We start from the raw sequence: 15,926 nt of genomic DNA on the forward strand, positions 1-15,926 counted from the left end.
TGGGGTACCACAAGGTTCCTGTTTGGAGCCTCTCCTATTTTTAATATATATAAATGATGTAGCAAATATCAAACTAAATGGTACGTTAGTATTATTCTAGACCATAATAAATATTTATTTGCAAGGTCAACAAATAAGAAGAGTCACTGCAACTAAATACCTAGGAATAATAATTAATCAGCATCTTGAATGGGGACCACACATAAAATTTTTGTGTAAAAAAAATCTTACCAATAGTAGGAGTGCTTAATAGATTTAGAAATATATTATTGGCGAACCTTAAAAAAAATATCCACTATGCTTATGTACACTCTCATCTAACTTACATGAACATATTATGGGGACGTTCGAACAAAAGTGCACTGCATCCACTACAAATTTTGCAGAATAGGGCATTACGTACCCTCTACAATCTACCACGCTTAAACCCAAATGTAAATACCTATAGCACGTCTAAAGTATTACCAATAGATTATTTAGCTAAAGAATCAACTATGTATTATATGTTTAATGTTATGAATAATAATATACATCATAATATAATAGTAAATAGAAATAGTCACTTTCATAATTATGAGACAAGACATAAAGAGCAAATACATGCGGAATCTTATTCTTCAAAAGCATACAGAACAGGAGGGATTAAGAACTATCTCATAAAATCCTTCAATGAAATTCCAATTTGTTGAAATCCAACAAACAGTTGAAATCAAAATCTTTATTCAAAAAACGGATAAGAGAGCTATTATGGCAGAAACTAAGTATATGAAGTGTAATTATATAAGGAACAGCATCTAAAAAAGTAGCAAGTAAATGGAAGGATAAACTCAACAGATATTGCATTACTTTTATTCTTGTGTATGTATATTATGTATCAGCAATTTAATTTTGTATATCAATATGTATAAGCAATGTAACTGTATTGCCCCTTAAAGTGAGTCCAAGACTCGTTGGGGCTTGGAGTCTGAAATAAATTTAAATTTAATTTAAAAAAAAAAAAATTAAAAAATTCATCATTCCGGAAGTGCCTAAACATTTTGAGATGTAAAAAATGTCTCATATAATTAACATGGGAAAGATTATTCAATTTCCCATAAAATCACTCTAAAGTTGGAAATTTTTAATTTTAGTGATTTACTTAGGTATCGCTAACGAAAACGTACAAGCATACCGAATTTCAAGTTTTTATTTCAATTCCATCATAAGATTATAGGTCCAAAATAAAGGCTCATATAAATAACATGGGGAATGTCTTCATTCCTCCTTTAGACTGCCTAAAAATTAAAGATATTCACTTTTGGCAATTTTTCTATGGGTTAGTCCCAAAAAGCTACAATCATGCCAAATTCCAACTTTCCATGTTAACCGGCAGTACCCGTTATTTTATGTCAATGGGTTCATGTAGTTTTATGTATAGTTAGGAAGGATAGATTTTCATACCACAATAGAAAAAGAAAACTAAACATGACTGTAAGGATTTCAAAAAACAAAATAGTTTAAAATGATTGGTGTCTTTATTAAGCGAAGAAATGTGAAAAACATTTTCCTTTACACATATATATAGATAATTATATAAATATATATTTTTTTAAAAAAGATTTTTGACTTAGTTTATTTCAATTATTTCATTTCGACATTTTTTTTCATATATCCACTGTCGAAATTCACGTCACGTTTGAATTTATTTTTTCGCACCTAACAAAACTTTTTTTTTAATGTTATTTTTTATGTCGATTGTCTTTTTTACCTTATACAATCCATTTAATGATTTTATTTGATACATTAAACATGTTATATAAACTTACAAGATCAAATAGTGTAATTTTAAGGTAACTACAATACAGGATGCGAATTGAAAAATTTTCACTGAGGAAAAAAAGGAAACATTGCTTGCTATATATATATATATATAAATTAATACAAATAAATGAAATGTTATAAAAGTAATTCGAATCATAAGATACGATTTGTGTGGCACGTTTATTTTTTTTTAAAAAATGCAACTCTTGTAACACTAGTGTATATAAAATACTTTTTTCTTTACAGTGTTATGTCTTATAGCAAAACTACAACTAAATTTGACAATTGCAAGTAATAGTATATACATGTAATAAACATATTTACTTTTGTACTATGCAATGTTTTCATTTCATAAGGTTTGATGAGTTGTAAAAGATGTTTGTAAAACTGCAAATTTAATGAATTGTGTCACTAATTTTTTTTTGTTGATGTACTGGTTCCAACTAATTTTTAAACATATTATGTAATAATATTGTAAAAAAAAATATCAAAATTACCGCAATATTTCCTCAAGATAAATTTTACATATTACTGGAGATATTTTAATTAAGCTGAGAAGGATAACATGCCCCCCTCCCACCAAACTATTGTATTATTTTGAAGATCAGTACAATCATGGACTATCATGTACTGGTGACACTTTACAAGCGTGTTGACATTATCATTAATTGTCCCATTATTCATTGTAAATAACCTCTTGCCCATTTTGGAAAATGGTCCCTTATCCTTACCAGGAATGGATCTTTCATCGCCCGTACTATATAACTCAGAGACCACCTTTTGACACCCTACGATGATAATTCGCACCCTGACTTATATATATATTTTGCTCATAATATTTTCCGATATGTTATTAATTTATTATACACGTTACACACATGTGAAACGATAATAACAAAAAAAAAAAAACTACTACATGTAGGAACATATTCATCAAATCTACGCAGTAAAAAAAAAGTATATAAAGTGACGACAAATTGTCAAAAACATAATATTATTATTTTCCCTGGTTATTTCATTTCATTTCTTTAAAAAAATGCAATATAGTCGCTTTCAAAACACATTCGTACACTCAAGCATACTTAAAAAAAAATTGCTTTGCCTCTCTCATTCACACCATTAGCACACACTGTAAATATCCAACATTCTTTTTCCGTACAAAAACACAACACAAATAAAAACACTTATCGTATCCTTCCCAATTTGTAGCCAAACCATTTTTTACTTTCACACGCATCTCCGAACGAACTCCATACATTTTCACTTTTAAATAATATTTCGAAGTTTAGAAATAAATGTCCTTCTACGAAAGACAAGTCCTTGGAAAGTTATTCCACTCATAATAATAATAAAATAAGTATATAATATAATATAATAATTATGATAACTAAAACAATGTCTGTAACATCATCATTGCTATTGTCAACAACAATTGTCAGTAGAGTACCGATATTTGTGGCATTGTGTGTCGTATTAATAATACTTAATGATGTTAACGTCCATTTGTAACTGGCGTTGTTCACTTTTTTTTAAAAAAAATGAAGTGATAAAAAAAACGTATCAAAAAAATATGGTACGCAATCACGTTGTTTTCTTGGATTCGTCGATGAATGCTTTAGTGGTACCATTGCGAATGTCATCGTGCGTATAGCCATTACTGATATTCCTCGTTACTTCGTCGTGATTGTAAATTCCGCCATTCGTGTAACCGTTCTGATGGGATTTTCCGTTGGGGATGGACCCGTTCGTGTGTTCCTTTTGCGCCACTTTCCTGTGTTCCAAGTTGTTCTCTCCAATATGGCCGTTGGTCTTGATTGCATTGCCGTTTGCAACATGTCCGTTACTCTTCTTGATATCTCCGTTACTGGTAGCGTGGCCGTTAGCAACTTTTTCTTCGTTAGAGTAAGGGATTCCGTTACCAATGTGGCAGTAGTTGGAGACAGCAGCGGCACAAGCGGCTGCGGCAGCTGAAGCAGCCAATGATCGAGCTTCTTCTTTAGCCTAAAATTAAAAAAAAAAAAAAAATGCATTAATTCTGAGAATTTACGAAATAAATTGTGTATATTAAAAGTTACCTAACAAGGAAAGATACTAAACTTAAGATTTGTAGATCATTCTAGAATTTGTTACTGATCCAGTAAAATCAACAACCAACTTAAACTGATTCCATCTGATACTGATGAATGAACATTTACCAGCAAAAATTCCAACAATGTGAAGTAAAAATTTTCTGCTAAACCGGTAATATTAGTTTAATTATCATACGAATGTCAGTGCCTCAAGTTTGAATACTAGTTCCAAATCTGGCCTCAAAGCTTACAATGTACAAATATTATCTTAACTTTAAGTACTTTTATTGACACCCAACAACTTCTAGCAAAATAATAGTTTCAACGTAATTCAGATAGCAGTGCCAGGAGGTTTTTAAGATGTCAGTATAAAGTGTTTCAACTAACTCTCCAACGGCATTTTTGTTCTAGACATCAACATCCAAATAAAATTGAAAAAATTCAAAGCTTTCTTCTGTATAAGCACAGCCCAGAATTAAAATTATGATTATCTTTCAATTATATTCCCCCAGAATTTAATGAGTCTAGCAAGACCTGAACGACGCAAGTAACAAAGTACCCCAAGCTACTTGTTAAAATCTTTTTTTGCTACAATAAGTATACTTGCCTCTAAGTCTGTTTTCACGTGCATAAGCTAGCCAAAGTGCTACATTAATTTTCAAGGACTTGTGTTGATTGTATTTATTCTCTGCAGTTTGTGATGTTGTGCATTTAAGATCCAGTTCTGATCGTTTTAGGGTGGGTAATAAAATTAATAATAAAACTATTAAAGTTCTAACTATTAAACTGAGTACTTACAAATTTATTCGAAATAAAAAAAAATAAAAAAGTTTGCGTGAGATTTTATGCATTCTTAATTTCAAGGCTGTTGCCAGGGGGAGGTAATAGACACTAGAATCCCCTCGGAAATTCTCATATTTACAATAATAACAGCATTTTAAGTTATTTTCAAGTCTCTGAAATGAATGTTCTTGTTTTCTACGACTATTTTTTCCCGGATTTTTTTTTCTCCGGTGTGGCCTTGATTTTTGTTGTTAACGTCTTGAGTTCTGCGTCACGAGACGCCACTGATACACTTCACTTAACTAACTTCTTTAAAAATGATGAAAGGAAAATAAAAACAGTTAACTTATTACTTATGCATTCTTTGTAGACGGAATTGTCACTAAAAACCTGTTCTATATATATATATATAAAGAGTCTACGATTGCGTCCTGAAGGTATAGCTGTACCCAAAGCTTATATACATTGCATATATCCTTAACTTACTTGCAGATACTAATTTTATAAGGTAGCTAATGATTAACGCAAACAACACATAATCTTCACTATATTGCTCTTTTGGCCTTTATTCCTCCTAAGACACCTGGACTCTCGACATATATGGAAAGATTTACGTCTTGTAACACACATAGACACATTTACACATAATTCATGATGGGCTACTCAAATAACCTGCCATGATAATATAAGATTACCACAGTCTTGGTTAACTATCTTTCCTTCTAACTACCCATCGTTCATGTCGCCAACACCTAGTCATGACATTTTTCTCAATAACGCATATACAGAATATAACCTAATCTATTACTCCAATTATAGCTTACAAGGCCAGTACCCAATTATATTAAAATTGCTACCTAAGGTTATCCTGTAACAACATATAATAACACATTAATTATATTTCCGCATCAACATATCCACTTACTCATATTTTCAAGTTCGTATTTCCAATATTCTTTATTAGCCAAAAGGTTTTTATAGGCCATCTTAATGCTTTTTTTAAATAATTTTCATGTCCCAATACGGGCAATTATGATATTGGTTTAAAATATTTGAAGTTAAGACATTCTTTCAAGTTAATTCAAAAATTATGAGGCACCAATATATATGGAAACTAAATTTAAAATCAGCGTTCAAGTTAATAATGAGTTTCTAAAATAAACAGATTTTTTTCTTTTTAAATTTTGTCTTGTAAGACAACTTAACATATTTTGGTGTATTCTTTTCTCTTTTTTTCTTTATTTTTTGTTTAAATTTACAGTTACATAAATTGGATGTATATTACAATCGAGATGATACAAAAAAGTTTGACATGATAACTGTAAACTTCATTTACGAATTGTATTTCAGTGCTTAACCACGAACTTTAAGAATTTTTTCTTCTTTTTTAATTCATTACTTATATTAAGCGGATTGAATGTAGATTTTAGTTTTGATAAAAGACTCCTAGTTTACCGGATGTTTTGTAAAAAATCTTCTAAATACGAGATTAAGTGTTTACAAAACATTTAACAAGAAAACGACATTATTAAATATGTTATTGAATACATATTACTAGGACAAATTAAAAGTCTAGATTTATAATGTTCAGTTTACTGGAACACAAAAGATTTAAGATGCAAAGTCTGTATTTTATGTATGAGGAAAAGAAAATAGATAATAATTTGTAAATGAACTCTCTTTCTTTACTGCGTCTAATATTTAATGAAATAATTGTAGGTAGAAAAGTTAGAGAAGCTGTATTTGAGGTATGTGTATCGTTTTGGTGTTTCCGGATATCATCCTCAGTAAATCTGGGCAACTCACACGCAATTCAACAGAATTCTTAGAATTTCATCTTCTACTATCCCGTGTGCACGGTAGAAAATGATGAGATGATAACTTGATAATATGATAATGTAAATTCAGATATTTAAACCATTTTCTTCTGAAAGTTTTTATTTATTTATTTGTTTTAAAGGAACGCTTACTAGTTTTGTACAAGTTCGTAGAAATTGTGCTCACTTCTAACAGGACCTTTGTGAAAATGCTGTTATAATGTTAATTCTATCTTAAACATAGATGAATACAAACTGCTTTATTATACCGTGGAATTATTCAAGATATAAGTATTTACATTACATAACAAATACTTAATCGACTTACTATGAAGTGGTACTGAAACTAATCTTTTTTATAATTCTTTTCGATTTGCTGGATTTCACGGAAATATTTCTTCATTCTTTATTTTGTTAGATCTCTTCGTGATTTTTTGAAGTATTTGAGTAGTAAATTATTATGTTACAAATATTTACATTATAGACAATATCTTACGAAATATACTATATCTTACCTTTTGTGCCCTAAGCTTCTTCTTGTATTCAGTCTTGTAGAAATCGGAGAACAGGAAGTAGAACATGACAGCGTGCATTCCGATCCACCAGACGAAGGCCTTCGGGTAGTTGCAGTCAATGAAGAGCAATTGGAAGGCATGGACCATTACCAAAACAAACTGAACCTGAAGAATAATTCAATTCAAGAATATTTAATACTCAATTGGTGAAATATTTTAGATGCAAATAACTTATGTTGTCTAGATTATTTAAACTTTGGATGTAGTAAGTCTTATGATTAAAATTTTCCTTAAAGTTTATTCGGTATTTAAAAAAAAAAAAGTAACTTATGGAGCCTAAATAGTTTAAATTTTGGATGGAGTAAGTTTAATTTCTAAAACTTTCCCTAAAATTTTGGTAATTTTAACTTTGGATGAAGAAAGTTTTATTTTTAAAGCTTTTCCTAAAAGTTTGGTTTTAAAAATAAAATTATAAATAACTCATGTTGCCTAGTTAATTTAAATTTTGGACGCAATAGTTTTATTGATAAAACTTTCCCTAAAATTTGGTTTTAAAAATAAAAATATAAATAATAGTTGTATTTAGTTTGTAATAAATACAACTATTACTAATAACTTTTTAAATAATAGTTGTATTTAGTTTGTAATAAACAAAATAATTTAAACATACAGTTATTAAAATTAAATAATAATGTTATTTAAAAAGTAGTTGACAGGATATCAAAACAACATGATACGTAATCAAATGCAGTTGAGTTCGTTCCTTTAGTTGCTGGTTTAACTTAGATTTTGGGGGAAATGTTATTCTGGCAGCACTGTAATTTCTATAGATGGCAACACTGAAAATTGTTTCGGTTCATATTTTCTCTTGTAGAATAACATTATCTATGATTGTGGTAAGTTGCATTACATTATCTCCTTTCACTTATGAAAAACAAGCAAAAAAATGTAAATATTGTATTATTTTTAGTAAGTCAGCCTCTTAAAGTAAGTACACTTCAATTTCCTAATTTAAGTAGTGTGTTAGATTTGTGATTCTTCTAATATGTATGAATGTATGCACAATTCGTTAAAGAAACACCTACTTTGTGGTAAGTAAAAGGAATTTCTCTCAAAAAAATATCATATATGATTTATAAAATGAATCTGTCTTTAAAATACACACATGTAATTGATCTTAAAATAACAATTTTGACAATACCTATACAATTTACGAACTTTTTCTAACTAGATTAATTTTAATAAGTAAAACTTGAATTTCTTACCATTTGAAGAGTAGTGAGGTATTTCTTCCACCACAAAAATCTCTGGAAGCGGGGTCCCATGGCAGCCATCATATAGTAGAAGTACATGATGATATGGACGAAAGTATTTAACAAGCCGAAGAATGAACTATGACCACCTGAAAATGAATGAGAAGGGTTATTTTCATTGTAACTTCGTATTGTAATTTAAAGTTTCCAACTATCATAGAAACCTTAGTGTACTCGATAAACTATAAATAACTTAAACCCAAACAGAAATGTCGAAAAATATACAAAATTACTCTTATAGTTTTATTTAAATGATAAAATCAAACATTCTCTTTATTGTTCATATTTTTCTTTTCTTTCTCATACAGATTGTGATGTAGAAATGTATATGAAATAAAATGATCAGCTTTGATGATCTGAGCTAATTATCCTCAATGTCAAAATATTATTATTTCAATCAACGTCCTAGTTTCATCGGTCGAGATACAGATATCCTTAGTGGAATATATTATAAATTATTAGGATGGTCTTTCGTTTTTCCTTCCTTACGTTTATTTATTTATTTATTTATTGCTACTAGAATTAAACATATTTAGACTTCTCGCAAATTATTGTTCTATTACCAATTCTAATTTGAGACATCGCTTTCTAGTTCTTGAGTTATTGTAAAATTTGTCACGCATTAGGATTATTATTTTCCTCAAAAAATTACGTAAGTGCTATTTTTTCTTTTACCTTCTACAAATAAGCTTACCTGGAGTAAATTTGACACCAAACCATACACTCATTGGCATACAACCATGATGGATTACATGCAGTGTTGAAATATGGTCATTTTTCTTCCGCAACACGAAAAATATCTGTAAGCAAAACAATAATATAATTTGAGGGGGAAAAAAACTTATTACAAAAAGACTTATACACAGAAATATGATTAAATGACTACAATTGTTTCTTTTTCTGTGACAGGATTTTGGAGATGTTGATGAGTGATATTACATAACTTTGACTTGATGATGATTGTTTGAAAATACACTTGTCAAATTTCAGGCTAATATTTGAAATGTCATTGTGCACAATAACGAACCTTTACAACAAAGAATTCCGCCATTGATTAAACATTAAGTTGTGTTGGTTATGTTTTTTCAACTGTACTTATCGTTTTCTAAAAGCTAGCATATACTCACACTATGCGTTGAATATTGTGATTTCAGTAGCCGTTTTCTAAAAGCTAGCTTACATTTATGGATACTGAAAATGTGGGTTTTGATATAGTTTTCTAAAATCCAAGCTACACTCATGAATACTAAAACCTAAGGTTTTACTTGTAGTTTTCTAAAATCTAAGCTACACTCATGAATCCTAAAGACTGAGGTTCTTTTGTAGATTTCTAAAAGCTAGGTCACACTTATGGGTACTGAAGATTGAGGTTTCAGTTGCAGTTTTCTAGAAGTTAGGCAGCATTCATAAACACTGAAGACTAAGATTTTGTTCACAGTTTTCAAAACTTAGGATACACTCATGAATACTGAAGATTAGGTTTTAATTGCTGGTTTCTAAAAGCTAGGCTATATTCATGAGTATTGAAGATTCTCAGTTAGAGTTTTCTAAAATTCATGTTACACTCATGAATACTAAAGATTGAGACTTTAGTTGCAATCGCAATCTTCTGATCCATTTTTGGTTTTCCTAATTTTCTTGTTTTTAAATATTCTAATTATTATTATTCTTGTGTTAATGTTTGTAAATTAAGAATATTTTAGAACCTGAAACCTCTATCTGTTTTTCTTGAGCCCTTTTGGGCTCATGCCCAGGAGTTATATAAAGTAGAGACCAACCTGGGTGCACAAATGCTTCCTTTCGGAGTTATAGGCTGCCGAAAACATGAAAAACTGAGCTTTAAAGGTCCATAGCTCCAAAACTATGGGACCTACCATGGTCGGGTCAAGACTTCATTTAGGAACTAGTATGTGCCCTATCCAAGAATCCATGTTTCAGAATTTTAAGGTACTCACGCAATAATTTTTATAGAGGGAGTTTGGCTACAGGTATATAATTTGAAATACTCACCAACTATCTCTATAAAAATTGTTGCGGAAGTACCGCAGGATTCTGAACCTTGGATAATTGAATAAGACATATACTAGTTCCTAGGTGAAATCTTGACCGGACTACGTTAGATCCCATAGTTTTGGAGCTATGAACCTTTAAAGTTCATTTTTTCATGTTTTCGGCAGCCTATAACTCCGAAAGGAAGTGTATATATTATTTTTCTTAATCCAATTATCAATAAATTTTGCTAACTTTGAAAACTTCTGATATAAATAATAATACTAATCAATGCGTCAAATACTCAAGAAGCTATCATTACAAAATCTAATTACATTGTTTTGCTACAAGATATAACTAATTCAGTACTTTTTTCTTTACTTTTATGCCGAATATTCCACGTCAAATTTTTAAATCCAAATTTATTACTCTCATAACCTTATTAGATAATAATAAACTTGCTTTCACTTTGGTGTTACACACTTGAGATGCTTATGACAAGCAATCGCGTTTTGTGTAATACAATATAAGCGCTACAGTGTATTGCAAAACATTTTTACATGCTTATCAATATGCAATACATGTGGTTATGTAATATTATTTGTGAATGTAATACTAGTATAAATAACTAGCAGCAAATTGTTACGAATTCTTATTATTAGTTGTTCAATTTGAACTGATCACGTTAATTATGATTTGCATAACTGCATAGTTAATAATATCCGTTAAGTGTACTTAAGCATTGAATAATTAATAAGGCTTGTAAAACTTTAGAAGATACTGTTTTTAACCTTTATTCCATAATCAGCAGTGAAAGACGTTGATCAATGATTTTTATTGGATACGTTAAAATAGCAATTAACGGTATACTAATTTTAACTAACGGACAGTGAAAAAGTGACTGACTAGATTGGAACTCGAACTCGGGATCTCCGAGAGATGGGCGATAACGTGGTAACGTGAGTAGAAGTGAGAGATGGGTACTACAACCACAGGCAGAGCACAGCGGGCGAAAGAAAGAGATGAGTTGAAAGAAGCGCCGTGTCTATGTTACGTCACTATTGCCCGACCTCAAAGATAGGTTACCATATTTTATCAATGTTACCAAAATCCAGATTTAAAGCCGGTTTATATTTATGAATAAAGAATGATTCTTTAATTTCGCGTTATATTTATTTGGTGGTATGTATTCCTTTTTCCATGCCATATTTCTCTCATCCATTTTTATCTTTGTTACCTTACCACTGAAAACGAAACTAGCTTGTTGTTTCGATACGTTTGGAGAATATTTATTGAATTTATTGGTAAGTAACCAATTTTTTGTTAATTTGAATCATCCTCTCACGTGCCTACAGAATTTTAATTTTTATATGTTTGTATCTTCACAAAAGATTATTTTTATTTATTTTTATTTCATCTATATCTAAATTGATTGACGATCTGTCTCCAATATTAGATGAACTAACAGCTAGGCCAAAGCCAGGCTACTAGATCAGCAGTCAGGGTTAGAATGCAAGTTTCTTTTCCTCCTGTGTTTTATCTATATAACTTGAAGTCACTATAAAAAGAAAATCGTAGTACAGTTCCTAGATAATCCCTTGTACATATAAGCTAATATTCCTTTGATATAATATTCTCTGACATTATAATCAAAAAGCCAGATCCTGGAGAAAGGTTCCTCACACATAAAGTGACTGTGGGCTTTTAAGGGTATCTTTCGAAAAAGAAAAAAAAGAAAAAAACTTTTGATATGAGACGGTTCACATTTCTTTTTTGACGAATTGAGTGTTGAGTTGAGTTGAGTTTAACGTCCCATTCAGCAGCGAGGCTATATGGGACGTGGACCTACTGATTAACGTGGAATCCGAAGTACATGAGCTCACACCGGGTCTCATCGAATCCAGGTCTCCCACGCCAAAGGCGCGTATGCTAATCGCCTAGCCACAGAGGAGCTCGAATTGAAAGTGTTATAAGTAAAATAGTTTAAATAGTCAACATATGTCTTCAAGTAAATATAAACGTTGTTTTAACATAGTAATAAAATTGCCTTAATTGAGATGAGGCTTGGTCAAGTTAGGGTTAATATATTATGCAACATATTCAACGGTTTTACAGAAAATTTTGAAGAAAAAGTGGTCATATTCGAATCAGTACAATAATAGTTACATATTTCATATTTAACTTTATTTAAATCCAAATATGTAAGGCCAACTGATAAGTGTTCATTGGACATTTATTAATTAACCACTAAATAAGAGAGAAATCTTTCATATTATATCTGGATAAGTATACATGAGTACTTATCAAAGTATCACAGTTTCATTATTATTTTTTTCTACGTTTATAGTCATATATAATAAATAATTTAATAACACTGGTAATCCTAAATTTGAAAATGAATCGGGAGGTCTGTTTAGCAGTTTGTACTCAAAAATGAAGAGTATCATATTGTTGAAGGTAAGCAAAATATCGAGTGTACATTTATTATAAAAGTACTTTCTAATTGTACGTAATATTCACGTACTCTAACCCAGTGGCGTATGCAAAGGAGGTGTCCGAATTTTAACCTCCTTCAACACTATGTTATGAACAAATAAACATTTACCATGCTAAAGACATGTATATAAAAATCACCCGTGTACTGATATCAAACAAGCCTGGCCACTGATGAAATTCTGTGTACGCCGCTGTTCTAACCCAATACTAAATGTTTTAAGTAGTCTGTCCGTTCTGACAAAATGTATGGAAGAGTATATAAATTTGTATATTTCTTAAACATATTTCACTAAAAATAAGTAATACACTTTACTTACCGTATCAAGAAATTCCGTAAATTTCGAGAAGTAATACCACCAGCATCCTCTTGCCATCTGAAATACACGAATAAGAGATATTTATTTATTTATTTTGAAGATAATCAATTTATATAAATAAATATAAGAATATAGGGAATAAAAATAAGAAATTTAAGAATTTTAATATAAGAATATATGTGAGAATATTTTATTATTAATCTCTGAAGTTCTTTAACAAAATATCAAGTAAAAAAAAGGTATTAATCTGTTGAATCAGAAATCGTTCAATCAAAAATCATTAACAAAAATTCTACTGATAAAATTTTTACATCTAAAAATATCTATAGAAAAAAGTTATTTCATGTACATTAATACTGGATGTATTAATATGAAAATTTTCTATGTCTACATCAATATTCAAGTTTAAACTGAATTTAATTTTGTGTCTTACAATTTTTCTCTTTAACACAAAGGACATTTAAAATTGTAGTTTTTAAATCCAATCTTTCACTTAGAATATTTTAATTTATTGCATGATTGTTTTGAACTAATCATAATGCATTAGATTGAACAAAATGAAATTTTTAATATAAACATAAAGCATTGTAAGATTCTCTCTCTCTCTCTCTCTCTTTTCAAGTTACGTTTGAACTAGTTGATTCTGAAATTGAAATTAACCCTCGCATACCTAGTTTTTTTTTTTTTTTTTTGTAACGCGGACTACCAAAGGAGGAATGATTCATTTTGTACCCACCTGTTAAGATTAAATATATCTCGCAAAAGAAAAAAAAATTAGAAACACACTCAAAAATCTACAGGACTGAAGGAAACAGTCCATATCGTAAGACTAACAGCCAAATTCAGAAAAGAGGGGATACAACTAATTACTATACTGTCATCTAGGAGTGGCACTTCTAAATATCAGTCACATCTCCAACCAACGAGAGGGAGGAGGAGGATAATTTGTGCCCACCAACTTAAAACAGCAAATTTATGATACACATTAACGTTCAATTTGCATCATCGTAAAATATACGCTTTAGCTAAACATCTTGAGCAATAATATTTTTTTTTTTCAATTTTAAACAAACGATTAAAAGAGTAATTACTAAAAATATACTGTGGTGAGCACAAAGTACCACCTCCCCTCTCCTTGGTAGTACGAGAATTAAATTTGACTTTCCATAAAAATTCATTTACAAAAAAAAAAAAAAAAAAAAAAAAAAAAAAAAAAAAAAACTTTTTTTAAAAAAAATAGCACTTTGATCATTTTTTCAATTCTGACAATTATTTCATAAATTCTGAACTTAATTCTAATCTTAATTTAAAATATTCAGTTTTTTTCACTTACCCGTAGAGCAATTGGTGAGTTAGAATAATCTACAGGTTGGCATCTAAAACTATAATGGCCTCCCCAACCAGACATGAGACACTGAAACAAACATAAACAATTTATTAGAAATAGAAGCATAAAAATTTCAAAATATGGAACTCGTTATATTTATTTATTTATACATAATGAAAATCAAAATAGATTTCATGTAATAAAATTTTGATATATCTATTTTTTTTTTAAATAAAATAATTAACTACAGTCCAGTGTTCAGTGTTCTATCATAAATTACTTTTTTTTCGTAAAAAGAATTGCAAAACACTGTGTAGTGAAAGTGATTACTTTAATTAAAAGTTATTGGGAAATTATGTCAAGAAAATAAACTTTTGAGCAAGAACGGATATGGATATCTTAAAACATCTCTACAAATCTCCTTTAAAAAAAATCATTCACAAATACTACCTAAAATTCGATTTAAGAAAATGCATACGTTCTGAGAAATGCTATTAAGGAACTCATGTCAGTTCAAGCTAAATATTTTTTAAGAAAACGAATAAAATTTAATAATAATATAATTAAAAATTCTTTAATTTAATAGACACGCGAATATATTATACAATTTACAATAGAATTCTAAAACGAAAGCACATATAATAAATCTTACGACTTTATTTATTTTGCACTAAAATAAACCATACAATAGCGCAAAAAGAGTGGAAAAAATAACTGACTGGACCGGAACTCAAACCCAGGACCCTTTGCGTACCGTGCCGATGCGTTAACTACTACGTACACATCGGCACGGTATGTCCAAGGTCCTGGGTTCGATTTTCGGTCCAGTCAGTTACTCTTTCACTCTTTGTTGTATAATTCACATCTACAGAGGATCTGGTGTGTGTTAAAAATCGGTTGTTTCTTCTTTTATATATACATAAACCGTATGATATTTTCAAAATACATAATATAAACTGTAATTCTTTAATATTATTTTTTAGAAATAAAAATTAATCACTCTTGATATAAATTAGTGTAAATTCTCATGTGTAGATTTCGAGAAAGTAGTTTTTTTGGTAATCTTAAAAATTGGATATTGCACAGTAACCATGTCATCTAATAAGATAAAATTTACACAGAAACATAGTATCATTAAATTTCTCACTATGTCATTACCAATACGACAGTATCATAGTATGATTAATGAGATACTGTCAAAAAAAATATTCTTAAACTCGAATTTTTATCTAACTATAATCGAGGATTGCAAAATGAGATACTTCAGAAAACTTCTGATGGTGGTTTCCGAGAAAATCAATAACAAATATTTTTTTATGAGGTTACAAAAATATATCTTTGGTTATCAGTAATAATTTGTACTTTTTTTCCTGTATGAGCAGATTGTTCATGTACTAGCTCCCACAGAAGCTTATTGTTTTACTCCGGGTGTGTGTGTGACTGTTTATATGATACTTTATTTCTTGGTAACTAATTGTCGGATCTAAACCAAATTTGGTG

General features: G+C 29.7%; 1 protein-coding gene across 5 annotated transcripts in view; it reads right to left on the reverse strand.

Moving 5' to 3' along the window:
* Positions 1-1,240: 1,240 nt before the first annotated feature.
* Positions 1,241-15,926, reverse strand: part of LOC145672938 (very long chain fatty acid elongase AAEL008004-like) — a 312,483-nt gene continuing 297,797 nt past the window's right edge. For all 5 annotated transcript variants that reach the window (XM_081742169.1, XM_081742164.1, XM_081742165.1 and 2 more), the window contains 6 exons: positions 14,433-14,513; positions 13,100-13,156; positions 8,992-9,097; positions 8,250-8,386; positions 6,985-7,149; positions 1,241-3,801 (listed from right to left, as the gene is read on the reverse strand). In XM_081742169.1, coding sequence (XP_081598295.1) covers positions 3,382-3,801; positions 6,985-7,149; positions 8,250-8,386; positions 8,992-9,097; positions 13,100-13,156; positions 14,433-14,513 — 966 coding nt within the window. In that variant the 3' untranslated portion in view covers positions 1,241-3,381. The remainder of the gene's footprint in view (positions 3,802-6,984; positions 7,150-8,249; positions 8,387-8,991; positions 9,098-13,099; positions 13,157-14,432; positions 14,514-15,926) is intronic.

Source organism: Thermobia domestica, chromosome 16 (assembly GCF_964235325.1).
Source record: "Thermobia domestica chromosome 16, izTheDome1.hap1.1, whole genome shotgun sequence".
In the NCBI taxonomy this organism is placed as follows: Eukaryota; Metazoa; Arthropoda; class Insecta; order Zygentoma; family Lepismatidae; genus Thermobia; species Thermobia domestica.